The following is a 27,064-nucleotide window of genomic DNA, read 5'->3' as shown; positions in this document are numbered from 1 at the left end:
ATGTGTTTAACATTAGCTTATTTATTTTTTTGCTAAAAATATGTTAAAATATAACTGTACTTTGAAAATTAAATAAAAAGGTAAGAAAACATGAGGTCTTAAAAAAACTGTAAATTAACAGCAACAAAAAAAATGTAGGGAAATGACACTTAATAGTATATTAAACAAAATCAATTAAAAAATTCCCATTAAAAAAAATCAATTGAAAAATAAACTTAATGTCTTAATAGTTAATAGTACGGTGGGCACACCCTTTTTTATTTTGCTAAGCATGTCCTCAAACTTGTAGTTGATAAATTTTTATTTGTACAGTTGTGTTTTTGATAAATTAGGTTCTATTATTCTACATTTTAAGTTTTATTTTATTCTAGTTGAATTAAAATTTTCTATCATAGATCATGTTTCAATTATTCTAAAATATTTTTTAATCTAAAAGTGTGCTAGATTTGGGAGTGCACGAATCTTTTTGTTTCACCAGGATCTATGCTCGATCTATCAAAGCTTTCTTGATATCTTGTGGCAAGTGATGATGATTGATGAGTGACATAATGATAAACTGGCCATGTTTTTCACGGTAGCTTGGTCGCTTTGGAACAACAGGATCGATGCCAGACATGGGAGCTTGAGGTTGAGGAAGACTGCTGCCTTGATGGTGCAGGGGTGTGTACTTTATTTGAAAGAGTATCGGGCTGCCAGTTTGGTTACTGCGCGCGGAGCCTGCTGAGAAACTGGTTGCCCCTTGGACCTTTCCTACAGCTCCACTATACAAGATCAATGTCGATGGATCAGATTTTGATGCACAGAAAACAGTTAGGGTTGGGGTCTTGATTAGAGCTGGCAAAGGCATGGTGGTTGTGGCTATAAGTAAGAAATAATAGCTCCTTTGGATGCTATTGGATCTGAAGTGAAGGCTTATGAAGCTGGTATCTAGTTCGTAAGGATATGGGGATTTATTGTTGGATACATAAAAATTAATTTACTTTTGTGATTACATAAACAAAGATCTAATCACAAATAGTAACACAAATATATTTAACATGCAAGAACAATAAAAAGAAGAAATCTACACAGTAATTAAATAACTTACAAACCATATGTGTAAAGCCATAAAAAATGAATGATGCAAAACTGATCAAGTTTTGTGTTTGACACAATCTCCTTAAAAAATAATCAATAACATGTAGGGGAGGCACTGCAATCTCCATGCTCAGGGAACTGAACTATATCTCTTCCTCTCTCTTTGACTCTATGCAGATGTATGCACAAAAATATTTTCCTCTAGGAAAGTTTTCTCAATTCAATTTTTTTTTGTAATTTTTTTTTATGAATGAGGGATTATGAACATGTATGTCATATTGTTCAAGAAAAATTGTTGTGCATAGGCTTGTTAACTCAAAAAATAAAAAATTAATATTTAGCCAGTAGGGTCCATCCCACACATACATAAGCCTAACCCAATGTCCAACCCATGAACATATAAACTCATATATTATCTCTTTCGTTTCCTATGTAGGACTCATGGATTTTCACCGCTTTAATAACATGATCAAGTGAACATATCAGGAATTACTTTCTTATTTACTTCATAATATTTTTCTAACAATCCGCATAGGAATAAAAATTGACAAAAAACAATGCAAATGATAATGTAGACATACGGATAGTAGAAGAAATGTTTTTGTATCGGTACATGTGGCTTTTGACTTTAACTAGTGAACTTGATGCTTTTGTATTGTTTGCAGTTTGTATATACCAAGACAATAAAATTCACATAGCTCATTTTCAAACACAGTTTATTCCTATGGTTGTGTTCATTTTGGCCCAAAACATATCTTGGTATTTTCATGATGTGCTCTAGAGAATTTAGCCTTGGACTCTTATAGAAGCGGCTCACTTCACACTACATCATAGGAATAGGAAAAAGATGTTATCTCCAAAGTGAAAAAATAAATTTCCATAATTTGGTAGTCCCTTTGAACCTAGACCTTGGGATCTCCATCTAGCTAGGTTGGGTTGCCATCCCGGAAACTATTATGTTATAGGTTTTTATCCCATTGCCATGAACATGCAGTTTATTTGCTCTCCACTTAAATAATTGATTACGGATCCATTTTATAATCTGGAAATAATTCCACTTTGAGAGCAACTACCTTATGGTATTATGTCTATGATGAATATGTCGAGATTTACTATAACTCTATGCCCTACCAATATATACAGATAAGAGAAGCAAGTACCAACAATGCATGTTTGTTTAGATTCATAAGACTTGCCAATTATATAATGCTTCCCATTAGATGTAGCTTTAATGTAGAACTAATCAACATTCTCTTGGTAGCTTTAATCATATCATTATTACTACCTACAATGAGCATGTGATACAGCCACAACCTCTTGTGATACCCTTGACATAACACACAAGTTGCATTAATTCTAAACCCACTTAACATCATCACTTTGTCAAATTTCTCTTGTCATTACTTTAAAGATTGCTTCAATCTATATAAGGATTTAACAATCCTACACCTTTGTCTATGAACCACAATTCCCTTTGGTTTTATTATGTATCAAGTAAACTCACACCTTCCTTTTATTTGTAATCTTCTACAACAAATCTCGCCTTCTACTAGCCAATAGTTCCATTAGCTCTTCAATTTTCAGCCGGTAGAATTGCCTATTACCATGCATGGTGTACGTGTAAGTTAGCTTTGAGCTTATATGAGAGAGTAAATAAACTATCTAATAGTACATCTCGATAAGAAAGCTTATGAGTAACAAAGATGTAGGCTTTGATATCACAAAGTCTAGAGAAGAAGAAAGTGATTGCAAGAATGTAAAGTTGACACAAGATGTACATGGAAAACCATAAAAAAAGGGATGAAAAACCATGGTTTGAGCAAGAAAGGAACATTCTTGCTTTGTTCAGCTTTGTGTTGTATGGAAAGAAAAGGTAACTCTTGTACAATAAAGGTGTTCTTCCTTAAAAAGAGAGACCTTGTTTTTAACCTTACTATCTTATCAACTTTCTACTCTCTTTTTAAAAGATCTACTTGGGTTCTTACCCCTAAAAGTCTAGTTACATGTTCCTCTTATAATCTGAGGAATATGATCGAGTACAAAGACAGGTGTCAAGTCATCATTTTCCTATTTTGGACCTTACCACAGCTGGGGTACTATTTGGTGACTGGAGGAGAAAGAATACACCAGCATGGCACTGTGGCAAGTGGGTAGGTGACTTTGCCACTGCTTGGGGAATAACTCTTGAGTAATGAGAGGGACATCAGAAGTATTGTAGTTGATATGCATGTCCCTAAAGTGGTCTAACATGCACTCAGCCAATAAGTGGTGTTTCTATAGTTGCTGACCTTAGAAAGTTACTATCTCCCTTTTGTGAGTGCTTGAGTACGATGTCAGATGCATATCTTATTTTCTTCCCAAGGCTGTCACACCTTTGGCACAGGCTAAGGATAGAACTTTGTAGCCAACATTTCCTCTTCCTTTGCTCACAGCCACTCCACATGTAGGGTCTAGATCCAACCACATAGACATTCTCCCATTCCTTGGTTGGTGTAATGTACACATATATTTCAAAGATGGATTTAGTTCATTCTTGATACTCTCTTTTTCAAGAAAGCACCTTAGGTGTGAATATTGCTTCTTTAAAGTCTTAGAAACTTTGGACCAAATGAATATGACATTTGTTTTTCCTTTTACTACATCCAAGTCAATGTTATTTCTTCTTCAATGAGAGGGACATTAGAAGTACTACACGTGTCCCTGAAGTGGTCCAACATGTACTCAGCCAATAAAGGGTGTTTCTATAATTACTGACCTTAGAAGGTCATTATCTCCCTTTTGTGAGTGCTTGAGTACCATTTCAGATGCATATCTTACTTCCTTCTCGAGGCAATTACGCCTTTGGCATGGGCTAAGGATAGAACTTTGTAGCCAACGTTTTCTCTTCCTTTGCTCACAGCCACTCCACGCGTAGGGTCTAGGTCCAACCACATAGATATTCTCCCATGCCTTGGTTGGTGTAATGTACACATGGATTTCAAAGATGGAATTAATTCATTCTTGATACTCTTTTTTTCAAGCCTTAGGTGTGAATATTGCTTCTTTAGTCTCAGAAACTTTGGACCAAATGAATATGACCTTTTTTTTTTTTTTTCTACATCCAAGTCAATGTCATTCCTTTCTTCCATCAACTCTTGATCATAGGAGGTACTAGATGTATACTCAAACTTTCTTTAAAAAAATTATCACTTGTACAAGACTTACAAGTAAAAATATCTTCTAAGTAATAAATATGCATATAAAAAATAAAAAATAAAAAATAAAAAAATTCATGAATTAGATATTAATACGAATTCTTGGAATAACCATAACCACGGAAAACACAATCGATGGTTCTTTATCATTTACGAATAGGAACCACCACCTTTACCGGACATTCCCACATTTAAAGAATTTATAGTAAGACAATCACCATTTCCATAATTCACAAAGTGTCTTAGTGGTTTTCTTTTGAGGCATCTTGTTTGTTTGTTTGTTTGTTTTTTTTAAATACCTACTTGGTAGAGTTGTTTGAGTATTGTTGTTCAAAATGATGTGAAAATTGTGGTTTAAAAAGTGTTGTGAAAACACATATTTAAAGCACTCATAATGCAAAAGATGTGTTTGGTATTATATTTCTAATAACGTTTTTTCAAAAGTGAAAAAACATAGTTGTGTGTTTGGTATGTGTGTGTGTGTGTGTTTTTTTTAAAAAGTGATGACATGTAGGTGGTGTTTGGGTCTTGTGTTTGTGTTTTTTTTTTTTTTTTTATCAGCTGAGCACCTCTTGCACTGTTCATTGTTCATGAACAGTGATTTTAGGCTTATGAATAGTGCCAAGCGCGTGAACAATAAATTTTTTTATTATTATTTTTATTGTTTTCAGTTTTTAGCAAAATAATCGGTATCCAAACAGATCCGTAGTCTAATTAGTGAGACCTATAGTTTTTTACTTATTTACAAAAGTTTCATTGAACAATGTTATTTGAAAACTGAAAACTGGTGAGAAGAGTTTTTCTAAATTCAATGTTTAAACACCTTAAAATAAGAAATGTAACTCAAACACTTCTAAAAAAAACTTCTTACCAAACGCGTTATTTTTTTTGGAGCCCATAGTTTTTAGTATTTAAACACTGAAAATTATTGTTTGAATTACTTTACCAAAAATACTTAGTGGAAAAAATAGCATCCCCCCTCCCCCAACAAGCTCTACAATTTATATATAAATATAAAATACATGCTCAAATAATCTAAAAGGTTATACACTACAATCATGTATGTATACGTGTCCCTTAAACTTCATTAATAAATAGTAACATCTCTAGCTTTAGGGAAGAACTGTACACTCCCTCGCCGACTAGGGACGGAGCCAATCATTGGCTTTGGGGGGCAATGGCCCTCCTATTTATTTATTTATATAATTATATTTTAAATTAGTATATATGTTGTATTAATTTTAGTAATTTTTGTAAAGGTTAGGGAGTGAAGGTTAGAAGGTTAGATGTTAATTTTTTCCGTTGGTTTGCATTTGCACCATTCGCTCCGCAGATCACCTTTATGCAGTACCATTTCAAAGCCATCAGATGAATACACAAGATCATAATCGCAAGCTTAATATAATACTAGGAGTAATTAAACGGTCAACGATTCGAACAATCTAAATCTAAGTATTATAACATTTGATTCGATTGTTGAATATCGCAGTGACCAATATATATATATTATTCAACCAATTAAGCAAACAAACCATTTATATATTCTTGGTGCGATGAGGTTCTTTTCCAATGAGTCAAAAAAATCATTTATATATTTGCGTGTGCGACAAGACTCTTTTTACTTATTTATTTTCGGTTTAATGTCATAATTTTCCATTCATTCATTTTAATTTACTGCAAAAATAACATTTTTTTTAATTGATTGAGTTCTTGAAAACGAAATATATGAATAAACAAAACCAAATCAACATGTACCTAAATATAAATAGAATCACATTGGAGGTAATGATTCATCTTCTACATTTGACTTTAGAACCATCAATGTAAGAGAGAAATGTACACTTTGAAACCAAATCAAGTAATAAAATGAAATATAATAATAAAATAAAAAGAAGATAACAACATGTCCAAATATATGTACCCCAAACCCTCACAATCTCATGTTTCTCCCTGTATAAGGTATCAGACTCCAATGACAATGCAATCCCACTCACAATCTATTCATATAAATTAAATTAAAAAAAAAAAAGAAGGAAAAGAAACTCATAATTGTTAACACAATAAACTAAAGGAAGGAAAAAAAAAAAAAACTTATATTTGTAAACCCAATGAAATAAATAGTACAAAGAAAAAAAAAATCCAAAGACAGAATTTGATTCATTTTGCAATACTAAACTACCGTTTCTCTCTTCAAATACTTGAATTTGGTTTTCTAATATTTTGTGAAAAAAAATATTTGAATTTGATAATTGAAAAAAAGTGGAGAAGTGCCGTTTTAGGACGTGTTGCGAAATAAAATCATAAAATTTTAAGGACAATAGGCATGTGAAAAAGATTAGAAACATAAGCAAACAAACCTGCCACATAAAACACTTTCCATCTGTATCGATATCAAAATCTAAGCATAAAACAAAGAAAAAAAAAAGTTAATTTTTATATAAAATTCATTGGAACTAACCAACTCAAAAAGAGAGATTACCTGTAGGATTAAAATCAATGATGTTGGAATCTTCCTCTGTTATAAGATTATGCTCTGTATTTTTGCCTAGTTAAATGTGCTCCTATGCAGTGATCATGAACTTCTCTGGAAGTTATTTGTGGGAAGTTTGGGCTATTTGGCATTATTGTTTGAACACCAGTTTTCAGTGTTTAAACAATAATAACACTTCTAACACGTATTTTTATAACACTCAAACACGTATTTTCACAACACTAAAAATTGAAGAACAAGACTTAAACACTACTACCAAACGGTATTTGTTTGAGTTTGAAAACCAACTAGAGTGTGGTCTTATTTTGGTTTAACTTACCTCTAGTACTTTTTTTTAAAAAATCTCATTTTATTTTAATGAGAGACTATCACATTATCCATTAACAAAATAAAAGACGGGGATTAAAACCCACAACCACTTGTCATTGTGTATTTAAAATAAGGATCCGGTTAATGTGTGCCCTAAGGGCACACATTAAACCTTCCATTTTTGACAACATTTTTTCGAGAATTGAAAAAGTTGTCAATACTTTTTCAGTTCTCGAGAGAATATTTCCAAAAGTGATTTATTATTGTGTGCTCTTAGGACAAACATTAGCAAAATCCTTAAAATAAAAAGACATGTTCATTGAAAAAAGTACTGGAAGTAAGTCAAATCCGTCCTATTTTATAGGCAGTGTTTTACGTGGAAATCAGAGATGTGGGATTCAGAGATGTATTTTTAATAGATTGTCTTTCAATTTTGTTTCTACTTAAACCTAGAAATGTGGGGGTATTTTTGGGGTATTGAGTACTCTTAGTGTACCATAAATGCAAACTCCCCATCTCTCACATAATTGTGGGTCCCGCTAATTAAATTTATGGTGAGACCCATAATTTATGTGAGAAGAGAGAGTACACATTTATGGTACTCCGAAATATTTAATAATTTTTAGTATTTTTGAACCAATCAAATGTGGGAGAAACCACTGCACACCCTTGGTGCGATAGTCACTCTACAAGTATAAGTGCTTATGGGGTGTGGGGGGCAAGGAACAAGGTTCAAGTCTCCAGGAGGGAGCTTCACACACATATACACTTAGATTAAACTAGAGTAGAAATTCTATCTTGTATAAAAAAAATGTGGGAGAAATTATACAGTCCTCATGGTGAACCACTTCCCTTGTCTACCATTCCACTAAAAGAGTCTCACTTGTTTAAAATGCTGAGTCAGTAATTAATTTTTGTTTTAAAAATTTTTTGACTCAGCAATTTTAAACAAGTGAGAGTTTTTTAGTAGAATGGTGGACCATGTCACTTGTCCACTAGGGATGGCAATGGGGCGAGGCCGAAGGATGTGGTCTTCGTCCTCGCCCTGCATGGTTTTGTCTTGCTCTATCCCCGCCCCGCCCCACATGATAGAGAAAACTTTTTCACCTCATCCCCGCCCCTTGGGGCCACGCAAAGCCCCGCCCCACTCTGTAAAACTCTACTTTTTGTTAATTTTCCTTACAATTAAAACAATTTTTTTAATGTAGCCTATTTCAAATATAAAAATATACATGAAATTACAAATAAATTTATCCCATCAAATCAAATCAATTTTTAGAAAAAATTGAATAATATATCCAAGCGTTTAACAAGACAATCACAAAAAAAAAAAAAAAAATATATATATATATATATATATATATATATATCATAGTATAACACATAACAAAATAAAGGTATAGAATCACATTGTGTAGAATAAAATAAGCTAATATTGATATGTTTGTTTAAATAGTAGGGTTTTAGGGTATGAAAAATTTACAATTATAACCCTTAGCATCGTGAGCAGGCAGGGGTGGAGACGGGGAGGGGCGGGCGGGGTGGGTCTAAAAAGTTTAAATCCATCCCCATCCCGTCCTGTGGTGCGGGGCTAAAATCTTGCCCCATTCCCACCCCATCACCCTTGTGAGGTGGGAAAAACCTGCACGGGGTGAAATGGGGAAGGGCAAAATTATCATCCCTATTGTCCATCATGAGTACCTTATAATTTCTCCAAATGTGGATTCCAAAATTATAACTTTGCAATGAACACATTGTTTCACTGAAACCTAATCACAACACTACAGCAGTTTTGGGAATATTTCTGATGCGGTAGCCGTAAGGCTCGTAACATGAATGGAATTGTGCCTTCTGTAACTCATATACAAAATTATTTAATAGCACACATAGTACAACACATTCAATCAAATCAACTTTAGCACGTACATTCATCTGAGCGCCATATTGATGTAGTAATTGACCAAGGGATGGATAACGCTTGGCGGTTTACGAGTTTTTATGGAAATCCTGATACCGCCAGCCAGGAAGATTCCTAGTCATTACTAAAAACTTTGAGTCGACGATTAACACTTCCATGGATTGTTTTGGGTGATTTCAATGAAATTCTAAGGGTGGAAGAGAAGCAAGGTTGGCTAGACAGAACGGAAAGACAAATGCAGGGGTTTAGGGATGTGTTGGATGTGTGTGGCCTTAAAGATTTTGGTTTCAATGGCTTCCCTTTTACTTGGTGCAATCGAAGACTGGGAACTCAAAACACTTGGATTCGGCTGGACAGAGGAGTAGCCACCATTGATTGGATTCTAAGGTTCCCTACCTCTAGAATTCACCACTTGGATGCCTTTCACTCGGATCACAAGCCCATTCTTTTGATTTCGGATTCTGAAGCAAAAAGGTTTTACCGGAAGGGACGATCCTTTTGCTTCGAAGCCATGTGGTTGAAGGACAAAACTTGTGAAGGGGTGATTAATGAGTCATGGAGTGGCTGTCCGGGGTTGTCTCCATTGATTATAGTATCTATAAAACTAACCACCTGCCAGGTCAATTTGCAAAGGTAAAACCGCGAGGTTTTTGGCCATGTTAGACTCAATTTGGCAAAGAAACTCAAGGAGTTAACCAAGGTGGAAGAGGCAGATTTGTACAAGTCCAATCTAGCCCATATTTATCAACTTCGGGATGAAATACAAGGGCTAATAAACAGAGAAGAAACCATGTGGCAGCAACGGTCCCACACGGATTGGCTAAAAGGGGGAGATCAAAACAGAGGTACTTCCATTGCAGGTCTAATTAGAGAAACAAGCACAATTTTATCTTGGGTTTTGAAGATGACAATAGGGTGTGGACTGAGGATGAAGGCCGGATGGGTGAGCTTGTTGAGGAATACTTTTCCAACCTTTATTCCACATGTAATCCTTCGGGTTTTGATGATATTTTAGAAGGTATTTCTCCCACAGTCACGGAAGACATGAACACTAGCCTTAACCATGAATATACTGCAGCTGAGGTTGTTCAAGCTCTTCACCAAATGGCACCACTCACTGCACCAAGCCCTGATGGTATGTCCCTTATTTTTTACAAATCATTTTGGCATATTGTGGGTGGTGATATAACAAATGCTATTTTGGCGGCCTTGAATTTGGGTATTATTCCTGACTCTATTAACTCCACTTTCATATCCCTTATCCCAAAAATTTAGAACCCTAATTCAGATTTTAGGCCTATTAGCCTGTGTAACATATTTTATAAACTTATATCAAAAGTTTTGGTTAACTGCTTGAAATTGGTTTTGCCTTATGTAGTCTCTGATTCTGAAAGTGCTTTCCTTTCGGGTCGCCTTATCACTGACAATGTCCTAGTGGCTTTTGAGACTCTCCACTATCTTAAGCGAAAAAACACAAGGGAAGCTGGGTTTTATGGCTCTCAAGCTTGATATGAGTAAGGCTTATGACAGGGTAGAATGATTTTTCTTGAGAAAGTCATGCGACATTTGGGGTTTGGAGGCAAAATGGTAACAACCATTATGTCATGTATTATGTTTGTTTCTTATTCAGTGCTTCTCAATGGGGCACCTGTTGGCAATATTAAACCCTCTAGAGGCCTCCGCAAAGGTGATCCTTTGTCCCCATATTTGTTCTTGCTTTGTGCTATTAGGTTACAGGGCCTACTACACACAGCTGAATCTAAAGGTCGCATTTGAGGTGTTTCTATATGTCGAAATGGATCTCGAGTTTCATACCTATTTTTTGCTGATGATAGTGTTATCTTCTGTCGTGCTAAAGAATCTGAATGCCAGGTTATCCTTGATATTTTGGTCACTTATGAAAAAGGCTCTGGTCAGAAGATAAAAAAAGATAAAACCAACTTGTTATGTAGCTCAAATACTGATCTTGGCCTCCAAATCCATATACAACAGATCTTGGGTGTCCCCTCCATTAGGAATTATGAGAAATACTTGGGTCTTCCTGCCCTTGTTGGCCGAGCAAAAAAACAGAGTTTCATTTATATTAAGGAGAGAATTTGGAAGAACCTTCAGGGTTGGAAGGAAAAACTCCTATCATAGACCGGTAGAGATGTGCTCATCAAATCTGTGATCCAAGCCATTCCCACCTATTTCATGAGCTACTTTAAGCTACCAAGAGGGTTGATCCAAGAAATTGGGTCCTTGATTCGCAAGTTTTGGTGGACCTACAATGGAGACAATAGGAAAATCTGTTGGGTTAGGTGGGAGCGTCTTTATGAAGCCAAGGCGGTTGGAGGTATGGGTTTTAAGGAAATAGAGAAGTTTAATAATGCTCTATTGGCCAAGCAGGTGTGGTGTATGATGAACAACCATGACTCTCTATGTTATAGGGTCTTTAAAGCCAAAATTTTCCCCAATGGTTCCATCCTCGATGCTAAGGAGTCTAGCCTTGGGTCATATGCGTGGAAAAGCATTTTAAGTGCAAGAGATATAATAAAAAAAAGGGCGGTATGGCGCATTGGTGACGGTCAGTCAATCTGCATTTGAGAGGATAACTGGCTGCTAGATGAGGTATACAAGATGGTTAGCTCGCCCATTCCTTCCATACCCCCTGATGCCAAAGTGAGCAGTCTCATTGATGCCAACACAAGAACATGGAGAGCAGATCTAAGTAACCAAAGTTTCTTGCCCCATGAAGCTGGATTGATCCTAAGCATTCCTTTAAGCACCAGACTCCTACAAGATCGCCTAATCTAGTCCCCTCTTCTTCGGGTCGTTTCAGCACCCGCAGCGCATATAAGTTGTTGGTCTCTACTACTTCAGCCAGCAATGGAAGTAGCTCAGATCCTAACCCCCAAAAAAGCTTTTGGAGAGGCATATATATGGAAGCTACGTGTTCCTAGTAAAGTGAAGCACTTTGTATGGAGAGCAAGCAACAATGCTCTCCTAACCATGGATAACCTCCTTTGCCGTAAGGTGGTTCTCTCTGCCACTTGCAATATTTGCAGAAACCATGTTGAAGACACCACACATGCTGTTTGGGGCTGTGAAGGAGTGAAGGAGGCGTGGTAGTCTCTTAGCTGGGCCAATCTCACAAACACCTCCCCCTCCCTAGATTTTACTGACCTTATCTCTAAGTTTTTGCAGGTACATGATGATTATAGAGCTGAAATTTCTGCTCTTATAGCATGGCTATTGTGGAACAGACGCAACTTGTTGTGCCTAAACAAACCAGTTCACTCGTTGCAAATGCTACCTTCCTTGGCTGATGGCATGCTTCAAGACTTCATCAATGTGCAAGAACCAGTCCTAAGGCCTGTAGAGACAACCTCCACAAATCACTGGTCTCAACTTGATCAACATTGCTATAAAGCTAATTACGACGGTGCCGTTTTCAAGTCAAGCAACACTGCTGGTCTAGGAGTGGTTATCAGAGACAGCCGAGGTGATATCTTGGGAGCAATGTCAGTTTGTGTCCCGCTTCCTCATTTTGTACCAAAGGTGGATGCCCTTGCTTGTCGTCATGCCGTATCTTTTGCCTTGGTCTTCATGAGGTTATCTTCGAAGGTGACTTAGCAATCATCAACCAGGCCATCAACAGCGATCTGTCAAGCCCAGCACTTTATGGTCACATTGTGGACGACATCCTTCACTTAACGTTGCAGCTGCGGTTTCACAAGTTCTGTCAGGTGTCAAGAAGCTGTAATAAGGTTGCGGATGCTTTTGCCAAGAAAGCTCGGGTTGGGTGAGATTTTAAGATTTGGGTAGATGACATTCCTGGGGACATCATTCCCCTAGCATTGTTTGATGTTCACTAGCACTTTTGTTTTTCATTCGGTTTAATAAAAGTCCCAGTCCCTCAGACTGGTTTCTCAAAAAAAACTTTAGCACTTACATCGATTAACACAAATAGTAAATCCACTGAAATCAGGCTAACGATTTATGAAACTTTTTGTAGAATCACAAAAATAAATTAAGAAAAACTTAAATATATATTGCATAAAATTAATTTACTTTTGTGATTATATAAACAAAAAACAAAAATAAAAAACATAGATTTAACGTGCAAGAACAATAGAAAGAAAAAAAAAAGAAAAAAATAAAATATTATTATTTGGACAATAAAGAATGCTAAAGCAATGAGTGCAAAAAAAAAAAAAAAAAGTTTCAACAGTTGACATATTTGAGGAGTCACAATGATTATTATATGGTAAAAACTCAAAAGGCATAATAATTATTAAATAGATTGTTGACATAAACAAAAGAATGGGTCGACAAAACCCTCTCATAGGACGAATTTGCGGTTTATTAGTTGAGGTCAATTAGGCTTATTGTAATTGATGAGACGACTTTTGGTTGCATCAATTGCGTTATATATTGCGTAAATTGTATAGTAAAGAATAGGAGATAAGCTCTCAAAAATTTTTGCCACTATGATGAGTCATATATATATATTGCTGCAAGTAAATGATCAATGCAAAAAGCAATCCCCATAGGGGGATAACAAAATCCCAAGCGTGGAATACAAATTCATACCAGGATTTTGTTATCCCCCTGGGGTATTGCTTTTTGCATTGATCATTTACTTGCAGCAGCGGTTTGGTGGTCATGTAATCTTTCCTCAGAGGTTTAGAAAGTTGGAAGTATATGAAAAGGTGCCCGTGATTACTAATGCATAACAACATGACAAATCTTACACATAAAAGGACACCCATATGTTATTGAGTACTCTTTGCTTCTTGCTAATAAGAGATATAATGGAATCTGAAAGTTTGTTTAGACCTCTTAAAACAGATTGTTTAACCTAATTTATTAACCAAGTGATTACTTAGATTATTTTTAGATCTAGGTTAAATACAAATAAATCATATCATGCAAAGATGCGGAAAAGTAAATAACACCACGATATGATGACCTAGGAAAACCAATGAAACTAATCGTTTTAAGGTAAAAACTTTGGGAGGATTTGACCTAGCCACTATAAGATAATCGAAGTTTTTACAAAAGATTTAACCCTAAATCTAATGCTACCTCCAGTAGTAATTTACTGACATGACCACGTGCAAGCTCCGAATTCACGAACTCCTCTTCTTGGATTTACAGCAACACAAGCCGCATCGCTTGTGATTTTGAGATCCCACTCAAAGGTTTCAGATCATATTTTCTTGTTCATCTTGATGCAGCAACTAGTTCTACCAATCATTGATTGTAGTTCTTACTCCGGTAGATTCTTGTGTAGTTAGAAGGTACAGAACCTCTCAAATCTCACAAAGAGTAACACACAAGTCTTCTTCACCAACCTAAATGTGACTAGGGTTTTTTTTTTTATATATATATATATATATATATATATATATATATATATATATATATATATGTAGAGAAGTTTAAGTGAAACCCTAAACATTTTTGCGGGCTTGGGCCTATTTAAAATTCTACAGAAAAAACTGGACATGTGATTTTCAATTGGTCGAGCCTAATTCCTAATCGATCGAGAAAGGCAGAACCTCACTTTTATTTTCTGCAAACAGCTGGACCTCAAAACTTGAATCATCCTTATTTAAGCATTGTCTAAACACCTAGACTAGACATGTTTTGATCTTGCTTTGCCAACACAATATAGTGACTTTTAACATATTTTGAGCATGCTATAAGTTTGTGATATTTAGCAGTATGATGTTCAAACTCATAATTCTTGTAAAGTTTCACTTTCTTAATGCATGTCCTATGTAATTCTAAACTGATGTTGTCTCTATGTAGTTGATGCTTTGTTTCAAATAAGAGATTCCATGAATCTGGAAACTGAAATTGGTCAATCCATATATTGTTTCAATCATAGTTTTTTTTTTTTTTTTTTTTTTTGGTGGTAGAAATGGGAAGTCTTATATAATTATAATAGAAGTTTATACAACAACATCATTATCTGACCTTCGGGCACATAGTCTACTATTGTCGAGGCTAGCTAAATCCCTTACTAAACAGTGGCTAACAAAACTAGGACAGGTATTGTAGATAGTCAAGAGATGCTATTGGTGGTTTCCCCGTTTCGCTAGGGCATCTGCGCAGTCGTTTGCTTCACGATATATATGGTGCACTTGAACTTCCCATGCCCGCTCCATAAGGCTCCTGTAATCACATATTAAAGGAAACACATCAGGAGGGCAAGTAGAATTTTTGTCAGTTAACTAGGATAAAATTGTTATAGAATCAATCTTGAGCTAGATAAATTTGAACCCTAAGTCCCATGCCAATAGGAGGCCCTGCCTAACTGCTCCCAACTCTGCCATATTATTAGTGGTTATACCCATATTTAGAGAAAATCCTAATATCCATAACCCAGAGCTATCTCGCAGTAGGCCCCCTGCGCCGGCCATCCTTATGTTACCTATGGAACTACCATCCGTACTTAGCTTTACATAGGGTTCATTTGGCACTGCCCATTTAATAATTTGTGGAGTCCTAAATTGAACCCGCTTATCAAAGCTGGCTAAGAAAAAATATTTTGTAGTTGCTTGCACCGTTGTGTAGACTAGTCTATGTTGGGAGTGAGATTGGTTCTTAAAAATACGTTTATTTCTAGCTAACCATAAATGCCAACATAGGAAGGGAAAATATATTTTCCATGGGAGTTGCTAGTGCAGAATAACATTATCAATGGTAGCATTGCTCTACAACCAAGCTGGTAAGGGTGTGTGAAAAAAATTAAGTGGCAGGATACCCAGGGATTGACACCAAACCTCCTTAGCCTAGGGGCAATCATGTAAGATATGAAATGTTGTTTCCGGATTGTTGCATCTAGGACATTGATCATTAATGTTTGAGCGAGAAAATACTAAATACTGCCTTGTGGGAACCCAATTGCATATGGCTTTCCAAAGGAATAGTTGGATATTTTAGAGGCATTGTAATTTCCAAATCTAATTCCACAACGGTTTATCTAGAGGCACATGTTTTTGTTGGTATAAAAATTTTGATGCCGAACTAACCGAGAAAATACCATTATAATGTGGCCATACAAAGGAATCCAGGAGCCTAAAATGCCGTGCCACCAAAATACCTCTAATAAGTTGCTCAATTTGTGTTGGGAGAGAAACTTGAAGAGAGTTTAAAGTCCAAGTATGATTATTTCGCAACGAGCTAACTAGGTGGTTTTCTTCATTTTGAATTAGCAGTCTTTCAATGCGACTCCAGAGGGTGCCCCCAAGGATCTAGTGGTCATCCCACATCCTAATAGTTTGCCCGTCCCCTAATATCCATTTCATACCATTTCATAACCATTGCATCCCTTCCTACGGGGCTTTCCAAATATGGGACGCTTTAGGAGTTTTGGCACTATCAAACAGGTTCATGTGTGAAATAATTTTTTTAAGACTTGGCCCTAGAGCATATTGGGCTGATGATATAGTCTCCAGGCTTGGTTCATAAGTATTTCCCTATTCCTATATCGGATCGATTGTATTCCCAAACCCCCTGCGTCTTTCGGAAGTGTTTTAGTTTTCTAACTAACCGTATGAGAGCTCTGCTGCTGATTCGTGTCTCCCCATATGGACTGGCAACTGAATTTTTATAATTGTTGACTAACTTTCTGGGGAAGCAGAGTTGTTTGCATGGCATAGATAGGGATGGAAGCCGCTGAAGATTTGACTAATGTGACACGGCCAGCCATTGAAAGATATTTGGTCTGCCATCCGTCAATTCTCTATTGAATTTTGTCAACTAAATATTGGTATGCATAGGCCGTTCGGTGGGTGGTGAAAATGGGGGTTCCTAAATATGTGCCTGTTTGCATCGTGGTAGGTATGTCAAATATTCCTAAAACCTAATCCTTCGTTCTTTGAGGGGTGTTAGGCAAAAACCATATTTGAGATTTGTGGGTACTAATGATTTGGCCCGAACAATGGCAAAACTTCTGTAAAATTCTACTAAGATTCTGGAAGACCATTACCTTGGCTTTTGTGAACAGAAAAATAACATCTGCGAAAAATAAATGGGAGATTCGAATCTGGCCCTTGAACCTTATAAGGTGGATCGTTCTCTCTCAAACCGCTTTCTCCAACAGAATGGAGAGGCATTCCAAACACTGAATAAAGAGATATGCTGATAGTGGGTCTCCTTGATGCACTCCCCTACTTGGGATCACTTCTGGAAGAGGAACCCCATTCCATTGTATATGGTAGTGGGTTGATGATATCATGTTCATAATGAGCGTGATTAGATTTGGCGGGACTTGAAAAAATTCAAGCGATTCCTTAATAAACGACCATTCTAGGTGATCATAGGCTTTATCAAGGTCTAATTTTAATGCTACGTAACCATTTTTACCCCTTTTATGCATCAGCTTATGAATAATCTCCTGAACAAGAATAATATTATCACTTGTCTAGCGCCCCAAAACAATCCCTACCTAACAATGATTAATAATATTTGCAATATAGGGTTTGAGATGCTGCAGGATAATTTGGGATACCAATATATATAGAGTATTACATAGACTAATTGGTCAAAATCGATTGATCATCTCTGGGTGAGCCACTTTCGGGATAAGGACAAGATTGGTTACGCCCCAATCAGGTGGAATAGTTAACTTTTCAAAAATCTCTTGAATGACTTGAATCACACTTGGCCCGAGAATGTGCCAATTCTTTTGGAAAAAAATCGCGTGATACCCATCCTGCCCCAGGCCTTCAAGGGAGGAAGAGAGAGGACATTCCTAGAAATCTCCTCCAGTTGGGGAATACTCGAGAGCCACTGGTAATGTTCTAGAAAGGGGCTATTTTGACTATGTTGCTGCCCTAAACTAGCTTTTAACCTTATTTGAGACGAAGTGACCGTAAACTAAATTTTAAATGTGTCAATAATATGGGTGGTTAAAGCGTCCCCAGAGAGCCATAGCCCCGTCCCATCTTTTAGGGTCACAAAATGAGATTGGCTGCGATGTTGTAAGGTTTTTAGATGAAAGTATTTTGTGTTAGCATCGCCATAATTTAGCCACATGATTCTAGATTTGAGTTGCCAATATAAGTACTCTTGGTGCAAGGTGGTGTTATATTCTTGGATAAGCTGTTGTTCCAGTGAGTATAGGAAACCTGATGGTTTTCTTGTTAGAGCAATCTTGATACCACGAAGCCTAGCTAAAAGTCGATCCTTTCACTGGAATAAATTTCCAAAGTGGTTTTTATTCCAATCTATGATCCTACCTGTTAAGAAATCTAGGCGTTGTTGGAATTTGGAGAGGGAAGAGGAGGATGAAGGAATAGTTTCCAAGGACTTCCAGCTTGTTTCCACTAAGTAGGGGAAGGAAGGGTCTATGAGCCACATCTGCCAGAACCTAAAAAGGCTTTTGTGATTTGCATTCTAGTAAGTCAGTATTTAGCAAAATGGGATAATGATCAGATTTAATCCTGGGAAGATGATGTGCTTCTGTCTTAGGAAAACGTAGTTTCCATTCTGCATTTCCTAGACCTTTATTCAACCGTTCTTTTATATTACAATGCCAAATCGGGTTTTTATTTTTTTCAATCATAGTTACTGTGATGAGTGATAACTACAACCCTTCTCAAGTTCTCATATTTTCCCTTTGGTCTCTAAGATGAATCAAGATTCTTTACCTTTCTCCTTTACACTAATTTATATCACAGTGAACAAAAGAGCAATATAATGATTGTTTCAATTGTTCTTTTCTCCTTTACACTAATTTATATTACAGTGAACAAAAGAAAAATATAATGATTGTTTCAATTGTTCTTTCTTGCTAAATTTATTGGCTTCTAAGATTAATCAAGATTCCCTTACTCTTTACCTTGCTCCTTTACACTCATTTATAATCTAGGAAGTACAGACACTTTATTTAGGGTGTCGTACTTGTGTCATACCTCTGTTGTATTTGAGTCTTACTCGCCATGTCTTGTTATAATTTTTTTAAAATTGCTTGTATCGCTGACTCATACCTGTATCGGTACCAATACCCAGACCCGTGTCTGTGTTTGGGCTTCCTAGTTTATAATAAGGTGAAGAAAGGAACGTACCATATTGGTATCAATACCCATATCTGCCGTGTCCTATTATAATTTTTTAAAAATTGCTCGTATCGCTGATTCATACCTGTATCTGTACCAATACTAATACCTGTGTCCGTGTCTAGGCTTTCTAGTTTATAATAAAGTGAAGAAAGGAACATTATAATGATTCTTTCAATTGCTCTATTTTAAGAAATTTATTGGTCTATGGTGGTCATGGTTGTCAAAATCGCGATCCGGATTGTAAAATCGCACGATTTTACGATCCCACCTCACCAAAAAGTTTAAAATCGTAGCAGGATCGCAAAAATGGTAGGATCGGGTAGGATCATATGGGATCCTACTGATCCTACCATTTGGCTTGATTTTTTTTTTTTTAAGTGGAATCCATTTGGGTAAGATAATCCACCTAAACCCACAAACCCAATGGGTTATCAGAAGCCCAATAATGAATTGAAGTCCCAAATTTAGCTCTATGTCAACATAAAATCTCAAAAAACCTATAGTATTTAAGTTTAACGTTTTGGATGTTGATACTAGGAAAGATATAGATGATGAAATGGGATATGACAATGATAGTGATTAGATTCGAAGAACCTTAGAATGAGAATTCTCTTTTAGATTTCATATTTGTAATTAGCTTGTTTACCTTAGATTGAGAATTCTCTTTTGGATTACATATTGTAAATTTGTAGTTTGCTAGTTTTTATATGCTAACTAGCCTAACTTATTTTGGATTTGGAACATAGAATTTGGAAAACATTTTTCATATGTGTAAATAATATTTTGGTACTTAGTTGCTAATTAAACATGTACTGAACTTTTTAGATACATTATGTTAAAAGTTAAATATATTTTGTTTCGTTAGAATGACATAAGAACGATGTAGTGCATGCAATTTACATTTTATGATGCAATTTTTTTTAATGGATGGATTCACATTTTAAGTGATTATATAACATACGAAGTCACTATCAATAGGTTTTTTGCTTAAAATCGGAAAATAGGTAGGATCTTACGATCCACGATCCGATCCTACAATCCACGATCCTACGTAGGATTCCGATTTTGACAACCTTAATGGTGGCAATTTCCTCGCCTTTAGAAATTGTCCCACTATTTTTTCCCCTTTCGCTTTCAGTTTCTTATTTTATTAACTAGTACAGCTTACAAACGGCCTCACTATTCAAAGATGTTTATAGCCATGCCAATTCTTCTTTAGCCTAAAGAGAGATTAAGAATAATAGCCCGCATAAATTTTGTTGGACAAAGAATTAATTATTGTTTTACCAGGTTTGATCTTTGATACGAACAGAAAGACACACTCAGGTAGCTTACAATACATATGACATATCCAACATAGGACTGTTACCTCAATTCAAAAATTGCTACACTAGAATAACTAAAAATTAGGTAATGGACCCTAATAATATGATAGCAAGATTCATCGTATAAACCCAACTTCACGCTACAATTCTTCTAAAAAAAAAAAAAAAAAAGATGTTACGTCCACAACATTTTTACAACATTTTCATAACAAATCATAAATGATTAGTTGTTGAGAGGTGCTACGTCCACAACATTTTTACAACATTTTCACAACAAATCATAGGTGGTTAGTTATTATTGGTTCAAATTTGAACTTAACACTAAGATTACTTTTTTGCCCCAACAATAACGACCAGTAACAACCTGCCACTTAAGATTTGTTGTAAAAATGTTGTAAAAATGTTGTGGACATATCATTTCTCTTAGTTGTTATTAGTTCAAATTTGAACCTACCACCAAGATTACTTTTTTGCCCCAACAATAACAACCAGTAACAACCTGTCACTTAAGATTTGTTGTAAAAATGTTATGAAAATATTGTGGACATATCATTTCTCCAAAAAAAAATTCATACTACAATGAAGGTAACGCATTGAGTATTTAAATTCTCAGTTTATGATTCTATAATAAAATAAATAAATAAAAACTTAAGTTTATTCCTATATAAAGAGCCTTTTAAACTTAAGCATTAGAGGCATTAAGAACCTTTACGCCGCCACCACATTGGTGTCCTTTGACTCCCTTCTTTTATTAAATATCCACATCAATTGTGCAATGAACAACAGCTTCATTAATCCTTTTTATTTTTATTTTTTGATCCTTAAGATAAAAGCCTTTTTTTTTTCTTTCCATAAAATGCTTTTCATTTATACCACCTACAATCCACCATTCCCAACCAACTGCCCAATTAATGAATTATCATGTCTATTCGTTCTAACTACTCTACTCAGCCCTGAATTTAAAAAAATAAAAATAAATGAAGCTTCATAAATCATAATCAACCCGAAAGGTTTGTAACTAATCCTCCTTGCAAGGCATGAATCTAAAGAGATTTTTTCAAGTTATTTAGTGCTGAGGAGCTGGGTGGAAAATTTTTCTTATTCTACGGGAACCTTTAATCGATCAACTGCAAAAAGATGTCAATTTTCATGCGTGGCATGAGAGTTCCTATTTTTGATGATTACAAAAATGTATATTCCATAACAGAGTACTATTCCATGTGATTATCAAAGAATTGTAGGTCTTTTGGCCATGGCAGAGCCAGAATTTCAATTCAAGGGGCCAAGACTCAAAGTCAATATTAAAACAAAATTAATCTAAAAAATATTAATTGATAATAATAACAAAATTGATGTGGTAAGAATGTGATTAGTGTTACTAGACAAAATAATAGAAAAAATTATAAGAATTGATTTTTCTGTGATGGTGATACATCTTCTTATAAGACTAATGTAATAAAATTTGTAATATTCATAACATTACTCAACAAGAAAAGTAATATAAATAGTGAAAAGAAAAAAAGAAAAAAAAAGCAAAACAAAACACTGGTGGTGAAATGGGTTAAAACGTGGAACAAGATGTGAGCTACTTTAAAAGAATAGAATAGCTATCTATAAGGAAGATTTCCACCAGTGTTTCCCCCTCCTTTTTAATAGATTGAAGTTTATAAAAAAAAAAAAAAAAAAAAATTATCTTTTATCTGTGGCTTAGTTTAAAAGCATTTTTAAATATATAATACTGTCAGTTTCTTTAAGATATTCTCTCATTTTTTTGTGTGTGTTAAAATACTTGGTATTAAAAAAGAAATAGCCACCTTTAGACAAATTGAATGAGCACTTGTTGTCTTCTCTTCCTCTCATACTATTTGCCTCCTTTTGAAAATTCATATTTTTAATGACATACCACCTAATATATTATTTTTTGAAATAATTAGCTAATAATTTTCAACCACTCTTCTTAAAAAAATATAAATCAAATAAAAATTGAGTATCAACTTTTCAAATATATTTGATAACAAATTAGGAGAGTAACCATTTGTGTCCATTGACTTTTCTAAATAACAAACTAGGAAACTAGTTATTTGTGTCCATTGACTTTTCTATATAAACATTATTTTGGAAATTTTCAAAGTAAAGAATGAATAATAGTATAATGCATTAATGCTGCTAGCTAAATAATGACACTTTTTTCTTTGGGCTAATTACACGGTACCCTTGAACTTTATATCATTTTACAATTACCTTTTTAAATTAAGAATAAACACTTATCTCCTAAATTATGTCATTTTTACACTTAGCACCTAAATTATGAGAATGCACACTTTACAACTATACTCCTTTCATATTTACTTTCTAAATTATGAGAATGCATACTTACTTTTCTAAACTTTTTTTTTTTGGTAAAAACTTCTCTGAACTATAACTTATAAGATAGAGTGCAAAATGTTACACAAGTAAGAGTTTACGGGAGTATGTGTACTATTCCATAACTAATAGTTTAGGAAAGTAAGTACATTCGTATAATTTAGAAGGCATGTGTTACATGGGAAATAGTTTAGGGAGGTAAGTGTGTATTTTTACCGTTTAGGGGCAAGTGTTAAGTGTGAATATTATGTGAAACATTTCTTGACCCTAACTAGAGTGTGAACCAATAATTAGTCAAGAAAGAAAGGGTTGCGTTATAACTTATAAGAGTAATGATAGGATCACATAATTCCCAACAACTATGTGCCACAATTCCTCATGTGTCGAGTTGTGATTGGCAAAGATGTGTCCCCATATGACCCACCATCATATCTTTGCCAATCACAACTCGCCATGTGATGAGTTGTGGCACAAAGTTGTGATGAATTATGTCCCAAGTATTACTCAACTTATAAATGAGCATGTGTAGTCCAGTCTTCAAACGCCAGTGTTGTTCTTGCTCATCTTTCTTTTCTCTACAAGGCCATGAACTCCTTTGCAATGACCAACTCTTCACCAAGATGGCACTCACTGCCATGGTTTTTCATCCTTTTCTTTCTTTCCACCATCTTCCCATTCTTCTCTGTCACTTCCTCTGCCTCTCAAGATATTTATGATGAACACTGTTCTTCAACTGTCGCTGACTCCAAACCCAATCAAGTTCCAATCCCAAAATTGCCACTTCCTCGAACACATAATGGTTACTACACTGGTGGTGATAAACTTCACAACCAACACTCGTATCCTTACTATCCCTCTTTCTCAAACTCCATTTCAATTCGCACCAAAGCTGTTCATGAAACTGATAACCCAGGCTTATTCAAGGTTGATCTGAGTTTGACATTTCAAGTCTCAAATATCTACTACGAAGATAGGCCTCGAAGAAATTCAGTAACTTTTAAACTACAAGGTTACTGGTCAGAACCAGAGGGGAACCTTTGTGCGGTTGGAACAGGTTTTACTTACTCTAAAGAAGATCATTTGCTCAAGCTTTCTGCTGTTCTTAAGCTCTCTAATCTCACAAAGTCAACTAATATTACTAGTTTGATTACTGGGACTTTAGAGAGTCTGAGTTCTGGTAATAAAGATTTCTACTTTGATCCAATTTCCATGTTGTTGTTTCCTCAAATGAATTACAAGTACTCGTATGTTTCTGATGATTCCAAAGATCGTTGTTCTGGTGGAAGTGATCATCTTCCAAAAGGCTTGTCACTTAGTTCTCTGCCAACACGCAGTTTCTGTTCAATAGTCGCAAGGGCAGTCAATCAATTCAATTTGAAATATTCAGGGGGTTGCGTTTCTGCAAAGAATTGCAGCAATCCTTTGGATAAGAGTATCGGATATGTGCCAAATCTTATGTCTTTGAGTGAAATTGAATGTTCTGAGGATAAAGAAAGGATGCGAGTCCTGGTGGAGTTTGCTAACGGGAGCTATATTGATTATTACCGGCATTTCAGTCCCAACATGGCTCTGGTTGGGGAAGGATCATGGGATGAGAGCAAGAATCAGCTCTGTATTGTTGCTTGCCGATTTATGGGCATGGCTCAATCTTTTTCTGATGCTCATCTTGGTGATTGTTCAACCATGTTGAGCTTGAGGTTCCCTGCAGTCTGGTCAATCAGAGGTGTTAGTAGCATTGTGGGACAACTTTGGAGCGAAAGGTCTGTGAATGAACCAGGTTACTTCGATAGTATCATGTTTCAAAGTGGTAGCAATCATATGCGAGGGGGTGCTGCTGTGTCTAGTGCGAAGTATGAGTATTCCAAGATTGACATAGCGAGGAAGTCATGCTCAAATCCTGCTAAAACCAAAGGGAAAGTGTACCCAAATGCGTTTTCTAATGAAATGAGATTTCCTTTGTCAGTGAAAATTTCAAAAGGAAAAATGGGTCGGGGCTATGCTAACCCCATCTCTGTTGATAATCAGCTCTATCAGTACTCAAGCTATATGGAGTCTGAAGAGCCAGCGAACTTCAACAGCAGTGGTCCAGTCAATATCAGCTACCACATAGGCCTCACAACGTACTCGAGTAACTCGACGAGCTCTCCATTCAACACATCTTCAAAATTGCAAGAGAGCTTTGAGATTTTAGCTGAAGGGTTGTATGATGCTGAAACAGGAATCTTGTGTATGGTAGGGTGCAGAACTCTCGACTCAAATGATTATTTGGATTGTGAGATTCTTGTCAATTTTGAATTCCCTTCAACAAATAAAAGAAATTCAGGTCGGATCAAGGGAACCATTCAAAGCACACGGGAAAAAATTGATAATCTTTACTTTGAAGTTTTAAACTTGACTGCATATGCTTATTACAGGGATCAAACAGCCATTCGGAGGATGGATGCAGAAATCATCATGGTACTTATCTCCACAACACTTTCATGTGTTTTTGTGGGACTACAACTCTTTCATGTCAAAAGGTACTCTCATGTGCTTCCCTTCACCTCACTTGTCATGCTGTCAATTCTCACTTTGGGTTACATGATACCTCTTGTGCTCAACTTTGAAGCCTTGTTCCTGGGAAATTATCGTCAGCAAAGAATATTCCTCAACAGTGGTGGATGGATTGAAGCAAATGAGGTAATTGTAAGGATGGTTGGAATGGTAGTTTTCTTGTTTCAATTCCGTCTTCTGCATAGAACATGGTCCGCAAGAAGGGGTGAAGGAAATCAAAAGGCTTTGTGGGTTGCTGAGAAGAGGGTTCTCTTTGTGGTTTTACCATTATGTGCAGCTGGGGCTTTAGTAGCTGTGATAGCCAACTGGGTGAATAATGAAAATGTTGCGATGGTGAACAGTACCTTAAGAACCAATGCACGTTCTTTTTGGCGTGATTTAAAATCTTTTGCTAGTTTGGTCTTGGATGGGTTTCTTTTGCCTCAAATACTGCTCAACCTGTTTTTGAACACCAGAGAGAGAGCTCTCTCTTGTGCATTCTACATGGGGAACACTATAGTCAGATTGCTACCTCATGCATATGATCTTTACAGGGCTCACAATTATTTCCACCAGTATGATGGGTCATACATATATGCAAATCCTGGTGCAGATTTTTATTCCACTGCTTGGGATGTGATTATCCCTCTTGGGGGTTTGGTTTTTGCATTGATCGTTTTCTTGCAGCAGCGGTTTGGTGGTCGGTTCATCCTTCCTCGGAGGTTTAGAGAGTTGGAAGGGTATGAAAAGGTGCCTGTGGTTAGTGACGCATAATTTCCAGAGGAATCTTACATTCCCCATCTATATGGCTTTTTACATATATTGAGCATGTTGTATGTTTTGTAAGTTATCTATATGATCTCTTTAGGTTATCTTTCTTGTAATTGAATTTATGGCTCTGTCAATACCTGTCCTAGCTGATGTTATCTCTATTTGGTGGTGCTTTGTTTCATATATCTATAAGGATCAGATTCCATGAATCTGAGTATGACAATTAAAGAACCAAATATTTTGCAGTTTACTCTGCCTCTTTATACTACTCCTTCACACGCATTTGTGATTCAATTAATTAGGACACTTCTGTATCAAAAAAAATTTACTTAGGACACTTCAGTATGAAAAAACAACTTGCGTCCATCTAACAGGCTCTGTAAGTGAATAAATAAGTTGTATTCAATCTTAAATTCCATGTACTCTTGATGCGGTGGTCACTTCACAAGTATAAATGCTTATGGGGTGTGGGGGACAAGGGCTGGAGTTCAAGTCTCTAGGAGGGAGCTTCACACACATATACACTTAGATTAGACTAGATTAGAAATTCTATCTTATATATAAAAAATAAAAAATAAAAAAAAAATGTCTGACTTGTAACAGAAGATATAAATAGCTTATACATGCATTTTCCATTCGGGTCCTAGTTCAAGTCCATCAAACGAAGCCCAAATGAAAGCTTTAGCAAATGGGTTGGTGTAATTCGGAAAATTTTCTTGGACTACAAAAGGTAATAGCAATGGGAATCAAATGGAACTTTGATTTGCTTATTTTACAGCTACCAGTACTGGCACACTGCTTTGCCTTGTTTACTTCCTGAAATAAGCCCAAGCCAATCCAAAAAAAAAAACTCTGTTGACATTTTCCTATGATTTTATTAGTCTGGTAGAAATTTCCTTAGCTTTTTGATATTATTAATACTTAATTCTTAAAAAAAAAACTCAAAAAAAAAAAACTTAATTCTTTTCCCCTTTTGAATTCTCGTTTCAATAACCAGTAATAACTGATAGTATTAATAAAGACTT

At 35.7% G+C, this 27,064-nt stretch overlaps 2 protein-coding genes across 2 annotated transcripts; both read left to right on the top strand.

The window, feature by feature from the left end:
• The first annotated feature begins 11,857 nt into the window (after nucleotides 1-11,857).
• On the top strand, nucleotides 11,858-12,777 carry LOC142639635 (uncharacterized). Its single transcript, XM_075813784.1, has 3 exons — nucleotides 11,858-12,064; nucleotides 12,176-12,595; nucleotides 12,694-12,777. The coding sequence occupies exons 1-3, from the start codon at nucleotides 11,858-11,860 to the stop codon at nucleotides 12,775-12,777; spliced, it is 711 nt and encodes a 236-aa protein (XP_075669899.1).
• Nucleotides 12,778-23,336: 10,559 nt separating this feature from the next.
• LOC142639634 (uncharacterized) lies at nucleotides 23,337-26,042 on the top strand. Its single transcript, XM_075813783.1, has one exon. The coding sequence runs from the start codon at nucleotides 23,337-23,339 to the stop codon at nucleotides 26,040-26,042; it is 2,706 nt and encodes a 901-aa protein (XP_075669898.1).
• Nucleotides 26,043-27,064: the final 1,022 nt, after the last annotated feature.

The sequence above is a fragment of the Castanea sativa genome, chromosome 6, assembly GCF_040712315.1.
Source record: "Castanea sativa cultivar Marrone di Chiusa Pesio chromosome 6, ASM4071231v1".
In the NCBI taxonomy this organism is placed as follows: Eukaryota; Viridiplantae; Streptophyta; class Magnoliopsida; order Fagales; family Fagaceae; genus Castanea; species Castanea sativa.
This window is presented reverse-complemented; position numbering and strand designations above follow the sequence as displayed.